Source organism: Eucyclogobius newberryi, unplaced genomic scaffold, assembly GCF_026437365.1.
Source record: "Eucyclogobius newberryi isolate DKJ021-1_F unplaced genomic scaffold, fEucNew1.0.hap1 SCAF_3, whole genome shotgun sequence".
NCBI lineage: Eukaryota > Metazoa > Chordata > Actinopteri > Gobiiformes > Gobiidae > Eucyclogobius > Eucyclogobius newberryi.
This window is the reverse complement of record NW_027315945.1, coordinates 25,182,739-25,197,497: the sequence shown is the minus strand read 5'-3', so window position 1 is coordinate 25,197,497 and position 14,759 is coordinate 25,182,739. Positions and strand designations below refer to the sequence as shown.

Genomic DNA, 14,759 nt, shown 5'->3' with positions numbered 1-14,759 from the left:
TTTCGTGCGCACTACGTGCGCACTTTCGCAGCCGTGCTTCGCACGGCCTTACGAGATTAATAGGCCTCTCGCCAGCTTGTGGCGCTCGGGCCTAATAATAATATATAGAACTATAAATATTTCCACAGTAGTTTAATTGCATAGAAAAAAATGTGCATGGTACAAGTAAACAAACAAATCTATTACAAATACAACAATACAACATAATATACTGTCAAAACAATTTATATTTACATTTCCAAGGGAGATTTCTATTTACAGTGATACAGCGACCCAAATGACCAAAGGTTTATAAAATAAATTATTTCTGAATCTATTGTCTCTCGGATAGCTTATATTCGAGCTATGTTCAGATGTAGTACGAAGCCTATTTTCACTGAATTTTCATAAGAAATATCCCACAGATATTGTGCACATTTAATTAAATTACATTATTGATAAAGTCACGGTTACGTTTTTTTTTCTCCAATCAAAACAAACAGCATATTAGTTCTCCATCTCAATACAGCCCTATTGAATGCTCTCCAAAACCCAAGCTATATTAGTCCATCATGTCATACACATGAATAATTCAGTTGAGGTCTGTCTGCCCACAGCTGTAATACTTTACTCTGAGAGCACCTATTCCTACTTAAGTTACTTGGATTCATGGAGGTCATGTTAGCTGTTGCTTTCTCTGTGTTGAATCTCTTTCTCAAAAGGACTGGTGCTTTGTCTCACCTCCCTCTGTCTCCCTCTGCCCCCCTTGTCTTCTTCAGCCACACCTTGTCGTCTCAAGTTTCTATTTTCTCTCAGCCTCCTCTCCAGTTTGACTTTTTGGCCATTCCCCATCGACTTGTCAGACAGTTGTCCAGACGGTGCCGTGTCAGTGGAGATGTGAGCAGAGAATTGGCCGGAGTGAAGAGGGCTTGTTGTGTGCTCGGACAGGCCAAAAGCGGAGAAAGGGAAAAGGACGGGGCTGGTTGTTACCGGCGACAGTATGTTAAGACAGTTGCTCAGTGACCCGTGAGGCTGAGGTCGGGCTTGTTTTGAGGATGATGCTTTGCAGGTGGAGGTTTTTTCCATGCGTTTTCTTTTTTTCAAAGTCCTATTCAAACCTGTAACAAAGATTTTAGATGGTGTTATATCGCCATGTTGTGTACTACTGTAGCACTAACAATCTTAAGATTTTTTAATGTACTTTTTGTATGCATTTTAATTTATTTGAACGTCTTTGTAATAATACACCTATTATTCAGTATATTTGCACTCTTACCATAAAAATTATTGTCGATTCTGTTTTCTTCATTTGAATTATGCCTTAGTTCCACTGCCTGCTTCACTGACTCACAAAGTCCAACCATCTCACATAAAGTGTTGAGGATGATGGCATCTATCAAAAACATATTAGACTCATTTATGGCTTTGTCACTGTGAAGGGGAAAAAGGCTCAAAATACTTTGGTCCATCTCACCTTGTAGCTGTAGGTTTTCCTTCAAACCTCGATTCTCGATTTCTTTTAAAGTCAATAATAATTTTGTCTGGACACTTGACAAGACATCTCCCATTAATCCAGATTCTGCCACAGATTTCCAGAGATTTAGTACTCCAGCTGAAAGATATTGAAGCTAAAGTGAAAAAACAAATCTGAATAGACAATGGTCCTGACCAGGGTTCAGAGTACTGTGTCAAGAGAAAGGTTACAAGGCAGTGATGAGACCAGTATAATAAATGTACAAACAGTAGCTCTCAAAGATTGCCAGGCTATTCATCTAAAAACTGTATGTATAAAACTGGTTTTATTTGATCACAGCTGTCCATTGTTGTTCTATACTGTTCCTAAACTTTACCTGGTGAGTCATTTCTCTCCCTCTTGGCAGAATGTCCATTTGTTGTTGCTGACTCTGGGGATTGGTTTGCAGGAGCACCATATTCTGGTTCTGGACCAGATTTTACCTCTGAATTCTCTTCAGTTCTTTTTGCGTCATTAAAATCCTCTCCTGAGAAAAAGTCAGCTGTAAATATAGGACCTCAGAAGCAAAAACAGAGTCCACATTGATTTCTGCTGGTATTTTGGTGAGTATTTTCTACGTCACAGTGCTTGTGCAGAGTGTGTACCTGTCACTTTCGGAGAGCTGGGCTGGACCATGGTTCTGCTCATCTGCACGTCACATTTAGCGCTGCGACAGGTGTTACTGCACACTGTACTGTGCAGATAGAAATCTATTTGGCCCGAGTCCATCATTTTTCTACATAAAAGAGAAGGTTTCAAACAACAGCACTATATTAGCCGCAAAAACTGTTTGTGAAGACATTTTTCAGAAATCAACATTGAAATTAGAGATTTTGCCATTGACAGTGATAGCCCATTAAATCACAGTTACACAAATAACAAGTGCAAACATGAATAAGGGTGAGTATTGCACTTGGTTCTACATCATAAAAAACAGCTTACAGAAAGCCTCTGGAATGTGCTGTGAAACACTAACAACACAGACAAGTATAACTTTCATGAGAAAAGTGATGGTTGTGTATCTGTAAATGTTTGGAGCTTGAACAGCTGTTTTAGCTAAACCACAACATTAAATGGGAAGGAAAAGGAGTCAACAGTAAAAGTCTATTGTATTTTGATCAAAATTCTCTCCTATAATATGTCATTGTTTCCTCCTTTTGCATTTGGAATAAAGTAAGCAGACAGACATTATTAGTCAGGGTTAGGACTTGACTATTAAAGGTAATGGATGGAGTGGATTTCATTAATGTGGGACACCCATATAATGTATTTTTTGTGTGTGTTATGTGTTAGAATTACAGTATATCACTGTGTAGCTGACAACTTTCTGACAACATTGTCCCACATTAATGAATCCACTCCATATATAATATATATATATATATATATATATATATATATATATATATATATATATATATATATATATGTATGTATGTATGTATGTATTTATTTATTCCTCCACCCAAGACGATTTTTAAAAGTAAATCTTAAAACAAAACTCCAGAATAGTTGAGCAACCCCTTGGATGCAGTAGTCTCACATATGTGTTTGTTTACCTGAGCATAACTCCACCCAGTCGAATGGCTCGTTTCCAGTCCTTCAATGTAGCCTTTCCTGACAAATGCACAAACTGCTTTGGACTAATGAGTTCATTGTTAAACTGTAAACAAAGTAAAGTAGTATTTATAAATTAAATAAAAAATACAGACCTATAGTGAGAGTAACTCATTAGGGAACTGCCAAGCTTACTTACTTTGACACATCTCACATTAATTCCAGGACAGATAAACTTCTTAATGATAAGAATTGCGTTGCTGTTTCCACAGGTGATGGGATAGCCGTACTCGATCTCCTCTCTCTCAGCCTCACACTCATCTAACAATACCAAAGTATGTGTTTTGTAACAATCCATAAAGCATTCATTGTTTTATGAAGAAATCCAGTACAATTTACCATGGTGGGTCTCTATGGCCAAGACTGTGCCAGTCTCTGCAGTGTCGTTATTCCCCCTGTAGGGGGAGACAGAATCCCAACTCTCAAAACTGTTGAATGTTTAACCTACATTTAGCAGCTTCATTTGGGACAAAACATGAATGTGTTCTCTAAAATCAACTATTACAGGACATAAAAAGCCACCAATGCATTCATATTAAGTTACCTGTGTAGGACAGGCTCCCGGTGCAGGATGACAGGGGAAGATTCTTCTGTTTTCAGCATCTTGAGATCACCTGCGATCTCAGAAAACAACCCAAGACATGGACGATTTATCCTCATTAACACACAATATTTACACGTCATAATAGTGGCATATGCTCTATATTAACACACCCGGAAACATTCCCAGTAGGCCAAGTCTAAACAAGCAATTTGGAGGTATTTCAAATTTAGGATTAGGCTTTAATAAATATAGCCTACAATATTATATTTAATTCTGATGTGGGTGAGAAAGCCTATTGGCCAAATCTTTCCAAACATAACTTCTTGGCGGTGTCCACACTCACTTTGTGGTTTTATCTTCAGATTTACAGATAACTGTCTAGATTATTCTATACTCTTCTCCTTAGAAAAAAACTTGTCCACGTGGTTCTAACATAAAATCAATAGACTTGTTAGAATGTGGGTTATTCTTGAACAAGAACCTCGTTTTGTCAATAAATCCGAGAGTGGAGCAGGTCGTGCTGTTTATAGCGAATTGCGTGCGCGCTCAGCCGGCTTCATCCCAGTGACGTCGAGCGTCACACGCACATTATGAACAGCAAGTCTCGCCACTTCACGTCCGTATTACGCCTTGTTCAATTTAATAGTAGCATTTGTTGTATAGAATTGATCACACGTTCGATGTAAGTTGATGATTGTGTGGACTTACCGTGTTAAAGCGGTACAGCTCCTCTTGTCACAGTGTGGGCGCATGCGCAGTGCTCTCCCGCACTTCCTGCACCGAAGCATTTGCCCGTGAAGCATCTGCGCCCGTGTCACGAGGAGCCGGAGTCCACACGCAACGCGTAAATCGATCACTGCTCTTAAGCACGAGCACCAGGACTGGGCTCATCGGGTCTCAACCTTCTCATGAAGCCAAGACCACTGTAGTGTTTGATTACAAGTTGAAAATCTGCCTATTTGTCTCTAGGCCTAAAGCTCCGTCTCATTTGGTGTTGCGTTTTAATATTAGAATAGGCCTTGTTATGTTTGTTTTCGTGTCTGACCACAAGGTGGCGGTATTCCGTCGCATTCTGAGCACACATGAAAAACACTTCTAATGCTTTCGTTTTATACATCAAATATAAATGGACTATGTTAAGCTCGTTTCTTTTGGCTGAAGAACATGGTGTGGACCAGAGTCACCATGTCTCCTGGTTAGAGCCCGCCTCTCCGTGGGAAAGGAATGACAGTCAAACCAATCAGATGTCGTATTTACCTATAGTAAACGCCCACTCTCACTGCTCCAAACTTTTTCACGGGACGAACATGAAGCTTTACTTTCTAGAGTTGCACCCATGATCTTATGATACTTCCATGGCTGCACCTTACGTTTCGTGAGCTCGGGGAAAGATGAACGAAATCACCGGATATGCAGTAAAAACTCCTATCACAACACTTTGGATTATTTTGAGTTTTTCTTTTGCCGCTGTCTTAGGACAAGAAGGTGAGAGAAAACCATACTTTGTTGCGCTTGATAAGAACATTTAACTACCTCCATTTAACTTCGCTGCGCCTGTGCCAACTGGACCAAACAGTCTGTATGTGTTTATATTTTCAACCCCAAAACTATCGTGGTTTATGGCTGTAGGCTATAGACGAATTATTAACTTTTTTATCTTAAGGCTTCCACCACCAGTGAGAATGAGCACCCAAGAAAACAGGATGCACTTGTAGACTGTGTTGGAATAAATAGTTATTTAAAGTAGGTCCAGGCTATGATCCATGCAAAGTGAATAGTTTATGTTGGATTCAAAGGTGAGACATTTACTGCCTGCATTTGTTTGCCTGAAAACATCACTTGTAAGTGTATTATATTTTTATTACATGTTATAATGTTCACCTTTCTCAAAGTATGCAGAAACAATACTTTGCAAACCGTAATGAACCAAATTTATTAAGTGCTATCTATTTCCTTAGCCTTAAATATTCTTGGTTTGAGCAGAAATGCCTCAAAATCAAAATCAAGAAATACACTGAACCAAATGTCATAAAACCAATTCTATAATGATTGAATTGAGTTAAAGTCCATACAGCTACATTATTTCCTGGACGCAACAGGGGAACTTAACCTCTTCTGTTGTTTAAAGACAGGTCAACATGTCTGTTTCTGTGCCTGTGTGGACATGCCACAAAGCCTTGAACAATGTTGCAGGGGATATTGGATGTGTCTTAGTCCTCTCATCAGATATTACCTGCAGAAAGTAAACAATTGACACCGATCAATATGTGATACAATATATATTTCATTGGACTTGATAAGCGGTTGGAGGGGAACATACAGTAAAGTTCCTTTGCACGGCTGCCTGAGGTCTCTACAGGAAGATGACAGATCCATGCTCTGCTGCTCACAGTCGCCCTGTGTCACTGTGGCATTTCCACTCAATCCTATGGGATCTGGAGGTGGGGCATTTGGTGTTCATGGTATTTAAGGACAAAATCTGATTTGATTAAATGAATAAACAGCAATTATCCAATGAAATAACTTACACAGGTATACGAGATGGTAAAAGTACAAGATTAAAGAAGTGACTCATAGATCTGACTTATGTCCAAAATCTAAGAGTCGACTAAATAAATTCGTGGTGAACTAAACAACGCCCTGTGCATCAATTAATCGACTAAAAGTGTTAAGTATCTCTATGATCTGACACTGACCATAAGATCCTTACGAGAATTCACGCAATTACAAATATTTATATGAGTAAACAAATTATTCATCTGTAAAAAGCCACACTACAAGCCTTTTCCATGTTTTGACCATTCATGGACCACTTCCGTGCTGGACATTTTGTGGTTTTGCCCACACAGTGTTTGTCTGTGTCCGACCACTGTGGGAAGGGACTTCTGTTTGTTATTTGACTCACAGCGCTCAGGGGCCCTACATATTTGAATTAGTCACTTTATCTTGAATAGCAAAGGTTTCTAAAGAGAACAAAATGTGTTAAAGATTTCTGGAAGTGACAGAAATTTCGTGGAAGTGACAGAGATTTCGTCAGTGGCAGAAATTCACAAAGTAAGAATTTGATACAAGAATAAGAAAATACTAATGATTACAGCTGAAACTATCAATCAGGATTAGCAAGTAGGTGGAGGTGGAAGATACATATATTGAAAATTGTATTATGTCGGACTTGTTTTTTGTGGAAATTCTAAATATTGAGCTATATTATACTATATAACTAATATAACAGCTGATGAAAAACAATAGCAAACACTTAAAGAGTAGCCATAATGATATTTTAATGATATTTCTGCCCTCAAGTATTTTGTTTTACAGTATGACATTTAATCCTCAAGACATTTAATCCTCAAGACATTTACAGGCTTGTTTTAGCACATTTCTGATCGAAAACTTAAATAAATACCATCTGAATATCGTCATCTCGATAACCCCAAAACTTACAGATAAATATTGCCCACCCCCTAACCAGTTCTGTGCTTAAACTGAAAATAGTTATTGAGAACTTTGGACTGGAGTAAAATATGTCTTGCTTCCTCTACTTACAGAACCCGAGAGAAGTGAGATTGTGTTCAAACTTACTAAGGCCTGATAAAGGAGGTTATATTAAGGTAAACGTATTTGTATTTTTACTTTGTTTTGCAGGGAATGGCTGTGGACACACTCAACTTGGAGCAGAGTCTGGGACCTTGGCCTCTCAGAACTATCCAGGCACATATCCCAGCAATATATTCTGCAAGTGGAGGCTCCGAGTGGCAGAAGGAAGGACGCTGCGTCTACTGTTTGGAGATTTTGACATTGAGAGTAGTCCAGGCTGTAGCAACGGTTCACTAGTGATCACAGACAAAAATGGCTACACAAGTTTAGGTGAGAAGATGTAACGCTTAACATTAATTTAACAGCACTTTTCAGTCACTGAGTTTGTCATTCCATTGCATTGACACATAAATAACAGAGGTAATAGCAGCCAATTTCGCAATTTCGACACATTTCTTTCAACCAGGTGTATCAGCAATATCTCGGGGCGCATGCAATGGTATTTATTTATTTGTCTATGGGAGTTTTTATTTATTTATAGGAGATCTTCTACTGAAAGTGTTTTTCAGACTTCCTATAAGTGATCTGTTCTTCTGTATCTACCTCTGTATCTACCTGCGTTGCACCAATGAAATTTCCCCATGTGGGACAATAAAGGAATATCTTATCTTATCTTATAAAAGTGTAAAAACACACCAAAATAAGGCTGAAATTCAGTATTGTTTAAAAGAAAAGCAACATGTAACATTCTGACGTTCTGCTCTTGTGGTTTATACATTTTGTTTAATAATTTCTTTACAGGTCCAGTTTGTGGGAAGCTGGATGTGTCTCAGAGGAATGTGACACTGAGCAGTAATGAAGTGGTGATAACGTTTATGTCGAGTACACACCGCTCTGGACGAGGCTTTTTGCTTTCTTATGCAACAGACCTTTATCCAGGTATGACAACTTCTATACTTTCTGGAAGTATGAGAATCATGATATGTTTTGTCTTAATATGTCTTAATGTATCATAATGTGTAACAATGCACCTCTTGCGGGAATGTGTGGATTGTTTAACACAAATCTACTGATGATGTGTGTGTGAGTCAGTGCTTATTGGCATTCGCTCCTCATGATTGTCTTTGCTGAAGCATGTTTGCACAGAAAGCACTGCTCCTTCTCTGGGCCTTGAATGGATCGAGGCCTCCTGCTTTAGTCTGTGGAGGAATATTTTCCCCCACTCTTCATTCAGCCCACCACATGAACTGCCTGCTAACTAGTACTCATGCACCCTAGGCCCGGGGAAAGGGGGGGACTTAATAAATCTGTTTTTACTTTTTACAAATGTAATATTTTTCTCCGTTCTAGAGTTTGATAATGTCATAACCTGAGGCATGAGCCACTTTTCCCCATTGATTATTACATTTGCTTTGCCATGAAACATCAGAAAGGAAAATTCACAAATGCTGAACCTGATGATTTCTCTTAGTGACTAAACCTAAAAACTAATTGTATTACAAGCATTACAGCATTTTAACAATATACATTTTAGCTGCCCTCCAACAATATTAAATATGATTTGCTGGTGGAATGTTGTGAACGCAGCCTACATCATAAGGGATCAGCAGATTTCATCTTTAGACATTGCATCAGTTTGTAATATAGATTTCAACTTGTCTGGACACTTTAATAAGTGTTTATTTCTTTGTCTGGCTGGGGTCATCTGTATTGCACAGCATGTATCATAGTTTCCTGTTTTGCCTGTTGTTTATGGGTTCTGTCTGTGTCTGGAGCTAAGCTCATGGTGAGGCACAGATCACAGTGTACCCGTGAACTCGGACAGTGACTGAAACAAAGAGCTTTACTCAGACTAACCACGACTGCGGCTCGAGTCCTAATATAGCACACAGCACAGACGGTGGCCAGAGCTGCTTCTGTGTGCAGCATCAGAGAATAGGCTGGTATTATGTAATCAGAGATGCTTCTTCATACACACATTTGTATATTTTCTATCCTAGAACTAATTTCCTGTTTACAACGAGGCTCCCACTTTAGTTCACTGTATTTGAGGTGAGTTACCCACATCATTACCAACAGCCTCGCTTCTCGCTACTCAACATGTGTCCTGCCACTCCTTGTTTGTTCAGTGGGTCGGTGTACTGTCCTGCTGGCTGTAAAAATGTCACTGGTGATGTTTGGGGAAGCTCTGAGCAGGGCTACAGAGATGTAAGTCTGTAACACTAATGTGCTAATCAAAACGGACAAGTTCATGTTAAAACAAGGACAATGTGTTTCTGGTAGACTTCAGTGCTGTGTAAAGCTGCGGTTCATGCTGGTGTCACTTCTGACTCTGTTGGAGGTCGTGTTTCTGTGACTCGAGGAAGAAGTCCTACACTTTATGAATCCACGTTTGCCAATGGAGTCCTGTCAAAAATGTAAATTTATTTTAATTCTACATCTTTACACTTCGTTGCAACATCATCATTGGAAATTCTATTTATTTTTGATTAGGGGATCTTTGTCGGAAAAGAAGTTTATTTTCAACCGTGGTACGTACGTTTATTTGAAATATAGTAAGAAAATATATATAAGAAAATGTTCATTTTAAACTGATGATATTGATAGCTATATGTAATTGTTTTATTTTTGGCAGATTGCAACAGTATATTGCAGATATCTGGTTCAAATACCTCCTCTGTGGATACGAACAATCCAGAGCTCAGAAAGTACTGGTCTTTAGCTGGCCGAGATTCTCGCCATGGATTCATTTCCTGGACGTCTGAATACAAAGATCCTTCTCCTTGGGTTGAGCTAGAGCTGAGTGACAGAAGCATGATAACAGGTAAATCTGCTGCTTCTTTATCGTCTACTGTGGTGTAGATGTATATGTTCTGTGGTTTGTTTTTAACCATACAATTGCCATTCTTTTTTAGACTTAGTAACAACAGTTTCGAATGACGACTACGTGCATTTTTATAGTCTCCTTTTTAGCAAAGACAAAAAGACCTGGAAGTTGTACAAAGATCCACTCAGCAAGGAAAAAAAGGTATGTCATAATGAGCTAACAACCAGTATCCACTCATAGCGACGCATTCGAGCACAAACACAGAGCTTTCCATCAATAGGTGACATGGTTGTCATGTTTCCAGGTGTTTCAGGCCTACATCGATGGTCACCTTCGGGTGCTCAACAGCGTGGCTCCCCCAGTCGTGGCCCGGTTTGTGCGGATCCTTCCGACAAGCTGGAGGGGCAGAGCGTCATTACAAGTACAGATTTTGGGGTGTCCCGTATCCAAGGTGACGCCAAGATCACGCTCTGGTAAATGTTTGTGTGGCTTGTACGTTTGAGATATTTTCTGGACTGAACAGTGGACATATATTTTTATGTGTTATTTTTCAGAGTCTACATCTGTTAAAGTCCACATCGCTACAGCGCCACCCATCAGTGACGCCAACTCCACAGAAGGCCCGGTTTTAGTTGAAACAAGACTAAGTAAGGCCTTTTCCTATTGATCATGCACACAACACACTTCCAGAGCACATCAGAAACGGTGAATACGGGTCATAAAAATGTGTGTCATGCACCCATAAATCATCTTTGTTTCCGGGGCTCTTTTAATGTCTGATTGTTGCTTTTACTGTAAATCTCTGTTTTCTATGTAACGTCTCAGATATGTTGACATGTGTCTATTATTGTCTATTAAGTTTAATGTTTAAAGGTCCCATAACATGCAAAATCGACTTCTCAGAGCTTTTAACCTTCTTACATTGCTATTTGTGCTTCATATATGTACCCAGAGTGTTTTTTTGATTGATTCCCGCAGTGTTTAGCTATATTACAGACTATCTCCTTTCTGCGAATCTCCAAACTGACGGGCGGTGGGGCAAGACCGCGTCATAAGGGCAAGCACGCGTCATCATCCCCCCTCTCCACCCCCCCATATATATATATATATATATATATATATATATATATACACACATATGTATATATATGTATATATATATGTATATATATATACACACACATATATATATATATATATATACACACACATATATATATACACATATATACACATATATATATATATATATATATATACACACATATGTATATATATGTATATATATATGTATATATATATACACACACATATATATATATATATATATATATATATATACACACACATATATATATACACATATATACACATATATATATATATATATATATATACATATATATACATATATATATACATACATATATATATATATATATATGTATGTATATATATATATGTATATATATATATATGTATATATATATATATATATATATATATATGTATATATGTATGTTGATCTGAAGGTCTATCGTTTCTTACTCGCGCGGCAGGAGCGGCGCAGCGCGGAGCAGACAGCTGTGGGGCTACGTCACGGGTGGGCGGGGCACACACGCGCTCTGAGACTACGTCACGGGTTGGGCGGGGGAGCCAGATCGCTCTTCACAAGGGTGGGGGCGAATATCAAACCAAGCCGTCTGCATTTCCGGGTTGGTGAGGGGGTCCAAGGTCTGGGTGATATTTCTTAACTATTATGTTAAGGGTGTTGCACAACCCTTATTATTATCAATTATACACTTAGGATACACTACGAAACGTGAAAAAAGCATGTTATGGCACCTTTAATGTCTGTTGTTGTCTAATTGAACGTTTTAGTGTTTTTAACTGCCTTATATGACGATGAAATTTAGCTATTGTGTTAACTTCGGCATATTTATGTTGAAATTGCTGCTGACACATTGATTAATATGCACTGTCCTAATGTAAATAAATAAATAGATAAGCAACGGTAACGTTGAATCTGATTAAACAGAAAACAAGGGTGAAGGCGTTTTAGCGTTTGTTGGTGCACACACGTCAGTAAACTGCATTCTTTTACCACATTTGTACAAATGTTTACTCACGCTTACACACCCCTGCAGGCTCCAGCCAGCCGGTTATTGTAGCAGTGGGAGTGGTCCTTGGATTGATCATGTGCGGCGGTTGTCTGTTGGCAGGAGTCTGGTGGAAGCGAAGGTACTATGTTTATTTAGTGTTGGATCAAAGCAGTTACAGGTGGTGCTTTTTATGTTCTGATGTACTGTTCATGATAGCATTCATTAATAACACGGTAATAGATGGATTTAGTGTGAAGCAAAATATGAGACAAATTCTAAATTCAAATTCTGGTCTATTATGTGGTTAGTGGGCAATTTTTCAGGTAATTACAGAATTCCAAATATCATGCTAGTTCAATTCTACTGTTTTATGGTCTACAGGTCTCTCTTGAAAATAAAACATTTAGCCTCAAAAGGATATCCTGTATGAATAAAGGATGAATAATTTAATAAAAATGTAATTACTGTGCTGCAAGTGCAACCTGTACTTTCTGACCTTTTTCTTATTTTTTTTAGGAAAAAGGCCTCAATAATGAAGTGCTCCTTACCCCCAAGTAAGGCTTGTTTTTGTTTATTTGTTTGTTTATTTATTTTCCTCTTCTATGTCATGTATGATTTATGTTTGTTTTTGTAGTGGAATGTCAGAAGCTTCAGATAAAAGCACTACAATGTCCAACATCAGAGTTTATCTCGTATCCACTGGAGCGAAGTGTGCACGATGCTCTGCCAAACCCTCCACTTAATGGTAAGACTCTCTAAAGTCCTAACAATCACTTGGTGTTACTGTTCTGTGCTTTCTAATATTCATCAAAGCCCTCAGTTCAGTTTGCTCATTTAAAATTATCTGGACTTCACCCCTCCCTCCTCCTCCTGTTTCCATCTTTCCCGCTCTACCAGTGCCTCAGGCTTGACTGGTCAGTTTGAGGAGCTCACGCCAGGCCTGACAGTCAAGCAGCGTTCCCGGCAGGCTGTCCATTCTTCCCCGTGGCTGGGCCCATCACCCAGTTGCAGTATAAACATTCCTTTCTTTGGTCCACGGAGCTTGTCTGAAAGAGCCCCTTTAATTGTAGTGCGATAAAGGGCCAACTACCCCCACCAGTCCCTCTCTGCCTCCTCCAGCCCCTCCCCCAACCACTGAACTCCAGTGATAAATAGGACATAGGGTCACTGATAAAACAATCAAGGCTTGAATTAAAGAGCAGCTAATAAAAAATAGCGTATGGTCTGGACACTGCTGCACACTTCCATGAAAGGCTCATTGAGTGATCAATCATTATTTTCACAATTTTCTTCATATTCACAGTTTTAGAAGCCTTTTTTAAAGTGATTGATATTTGTGACTTTTAAGTGTTATATAGCATTATACTTTGCAGTTACACAAAATTCCTGGGTGGAGTCTGTGTTCGACATATGTACAGTAGGTTTTGTCCTGTTGCTCCTCCAGCAAGGAGGAGTTCAAAGGTGGGAGATAAATTAAAAGATGGATAATATCGCAGTAGTTTTGAAGATCTACAAAGTAAGTGTTTTGTGTGCCTATTATAGAAAAGTGCTATGTAGTAATGTGACCATGTACATTTACTGAATGCAGCTGAGCTGCTGCTGCTCACATTAGGCACTGGAACAGTCATGATGGCCTATACCTTTTGAAAGAGAATAAAGATGGCTGAATTAATAACAACTTATGTAATTTATTTTGTTTTTTCTTATCTTTTCTAGACTATGCAGAACCTGTGGGCCAGAAAGTTGGTTCAACTTTCCGGCCCTCGTCAGATGAGGGTTACACCACTCCTTTTGCCTTGAATCTTTATGACACTCCGGGGAACATGCCTGAATACGCAGAGCCTCTTCCTTCAGAGCCAGAATATGCCACACCATTTGGAGATCAGATCCAGGAGTCCAATACGTACAGCTCCCCAGTGCAAGCCCCCACAGGGACCACCTCATCACACCCGGCCCACTACGACTGCCCCTCACACAACATGTTATCCAACGGCTACTGCACTCCAGTGGTGCACAAGACGGACCTCGTCAATGAGATCTATGCAGAGCCTAAGTCTTGTGACTCATTACTACAGAAGCACACATATGAGCAGCCTTTGTGAACTGAAGAGAAAGAACTCAATTGATCTACGACATAGGCTGGGGCAGATGGTAGAAACAATGACCTCAAGTGGTGGACAGTAGTGCCCAGTGAGAGCCATAAAGCCATTACTAAAGGCACTTTGGACAGTGGCAATGCATTTTTGTACGTTTACTGTACAGCAGGACTAAAGAGTCATTATAACATATCGCTCCACAGAAGATACTTTTTTTATTGATGTATATGTATTTCATTATTTTTCACATGCACTTTTATACAAAGGCCAATTCAAATGTTTAATGAGCTGTGTAAATGTATGTTACTTGTGACCATCACGAGTGTGGTTGCACTGGATTCACACAATATGTTTTACAAAATGTGAAAAAAGAGAAAGTCTTAGCAACATGAACTGTACTATTGTGGAACATATTGCTATGCTTAGTTTTGTCCAATAGGTGGCACTAACATTGTCAATAATGTTACAAAAAATTGTATGATTTAAGATGATCGGTTACATTGAAATATCGAAACAATGCACTACTATCATTTGTACAAACATG

At 38.9% G+C, this 14,759-nt stretch overlaps 2 protein-coding genes across 2 annotated transcripts; one reads left to right on the top strand and one right to left on the bottom strand.

The window, feature by feature from the left end:
- Positions 1-427: 427 nt before the first annotated feature.
- LOC140374381 (glucocorticoid modulatory element-binding protein 1-like) lies at positions 428-4,369 on the bottom strand. Its single transcript, XM_072461260.1, has 10 exons — positions 4,362-4,369; positions 3,654-3,712; positions 3,449-3,504; positions 3,249-3,370; positions 3,052-3,155; positions 2,098-2,228; positions 1,830-1,979; positions 1,454-1,591; positions 1,256-1,372; positions 428-1,097 (listed from the first exon to the last, which is right to left on the bottom strand). The coding sequence occupies exons 2-10, from the start codon at positions 3,710-3,712 to the stop codon at positions 661-663; spliced, it is 1,314 nt and encodes a 437-aa protein (XP_072317361.1). The 5' UTR covers positions 4,362-4,369; the 3' UTR covers positions 428-660.
- A 579-nt stretch (positions 4,370-4,948) lies between these two features.
- Positions 4,949-14,744, top strand: LOC140373643 (discoidin, CUB and LCCL domain-containing protein 1). Its single transcript, XM_072460243.1, has 15 exons — positions 4,949-5,138; positions 7,299-7,520; positions 7,992-8,129; positions 9,191-9,242; positions 9,320-9,398; positions 9,474-9,607; positions 9,684-9,721; positions 9,826-10,014; positions 10,106-10,218; positions 10,322-10,490; positions 10,572-10,664; positions 12,165-12,258; positions 12,636-12,673; positions 12,754-12,864; positions 13,836-14,744. The coding sequence occupies exons 1-15, from the start codon at positions 5,045-5,047 to the stop codon at positions 14,219-14,221; spliced, it is 1,950 nt and encodes a 649-aa protein (XP_072316344.1). The 5' UTR covers positions 4,949-5,044; the 3' UTR covers positions 14,222-14,744.
- Positions 14,745-14,759: the final 15 nt, after the last annotated feature.

Excerpts from the sequence above, each read along its gene's own strand:
- LOC140374381 (XM_072461260.1), bottom strand. The coding sequence starts at position 3,712 with ATGCTGAAAACAGAAGAATCTTCCCCTGTCATCCTGCACCGGGAGCCT. Across the intron at positions 3,371-3,448 it reads GGCCATAGAGACCCACCATG|ATGAGTGTGAGGCTGAGAGA; the intron begins GTAAATTGTACT and ends TGGTATTGTTAG. Across the intron at positions 3,156-3,248 it reads TTAATGTGAGATGTGTCAAA|TTTAACAATGAACTCATTAG; the intron begins GTAAGTAAGCTT and ends CTTTGTTTACAG.
- LOC140373643 (XM_072460243.1), top strand. The coding sequence starts at position 5,045 with ATGAACGAAATCACCGGATATGCAGTAAAAACTCCTATCACAACACTT. Across the intron at positions 7,521-7,991 it reads AAATGGCTACACAAGTTTAG|GTCCAGTTTGTGGGAAGCTG; the intron begins GTGAGAAGATGT and ends ATTTCTTTACAG. Across the intron at positions 10,015-10,105 it reads TGACAGAAGCATGATAACAG|ACTTAGTAACAACAGTTTCG; the intron begins GTAAATCTGCTG and ends ATTCTTTTTTAG.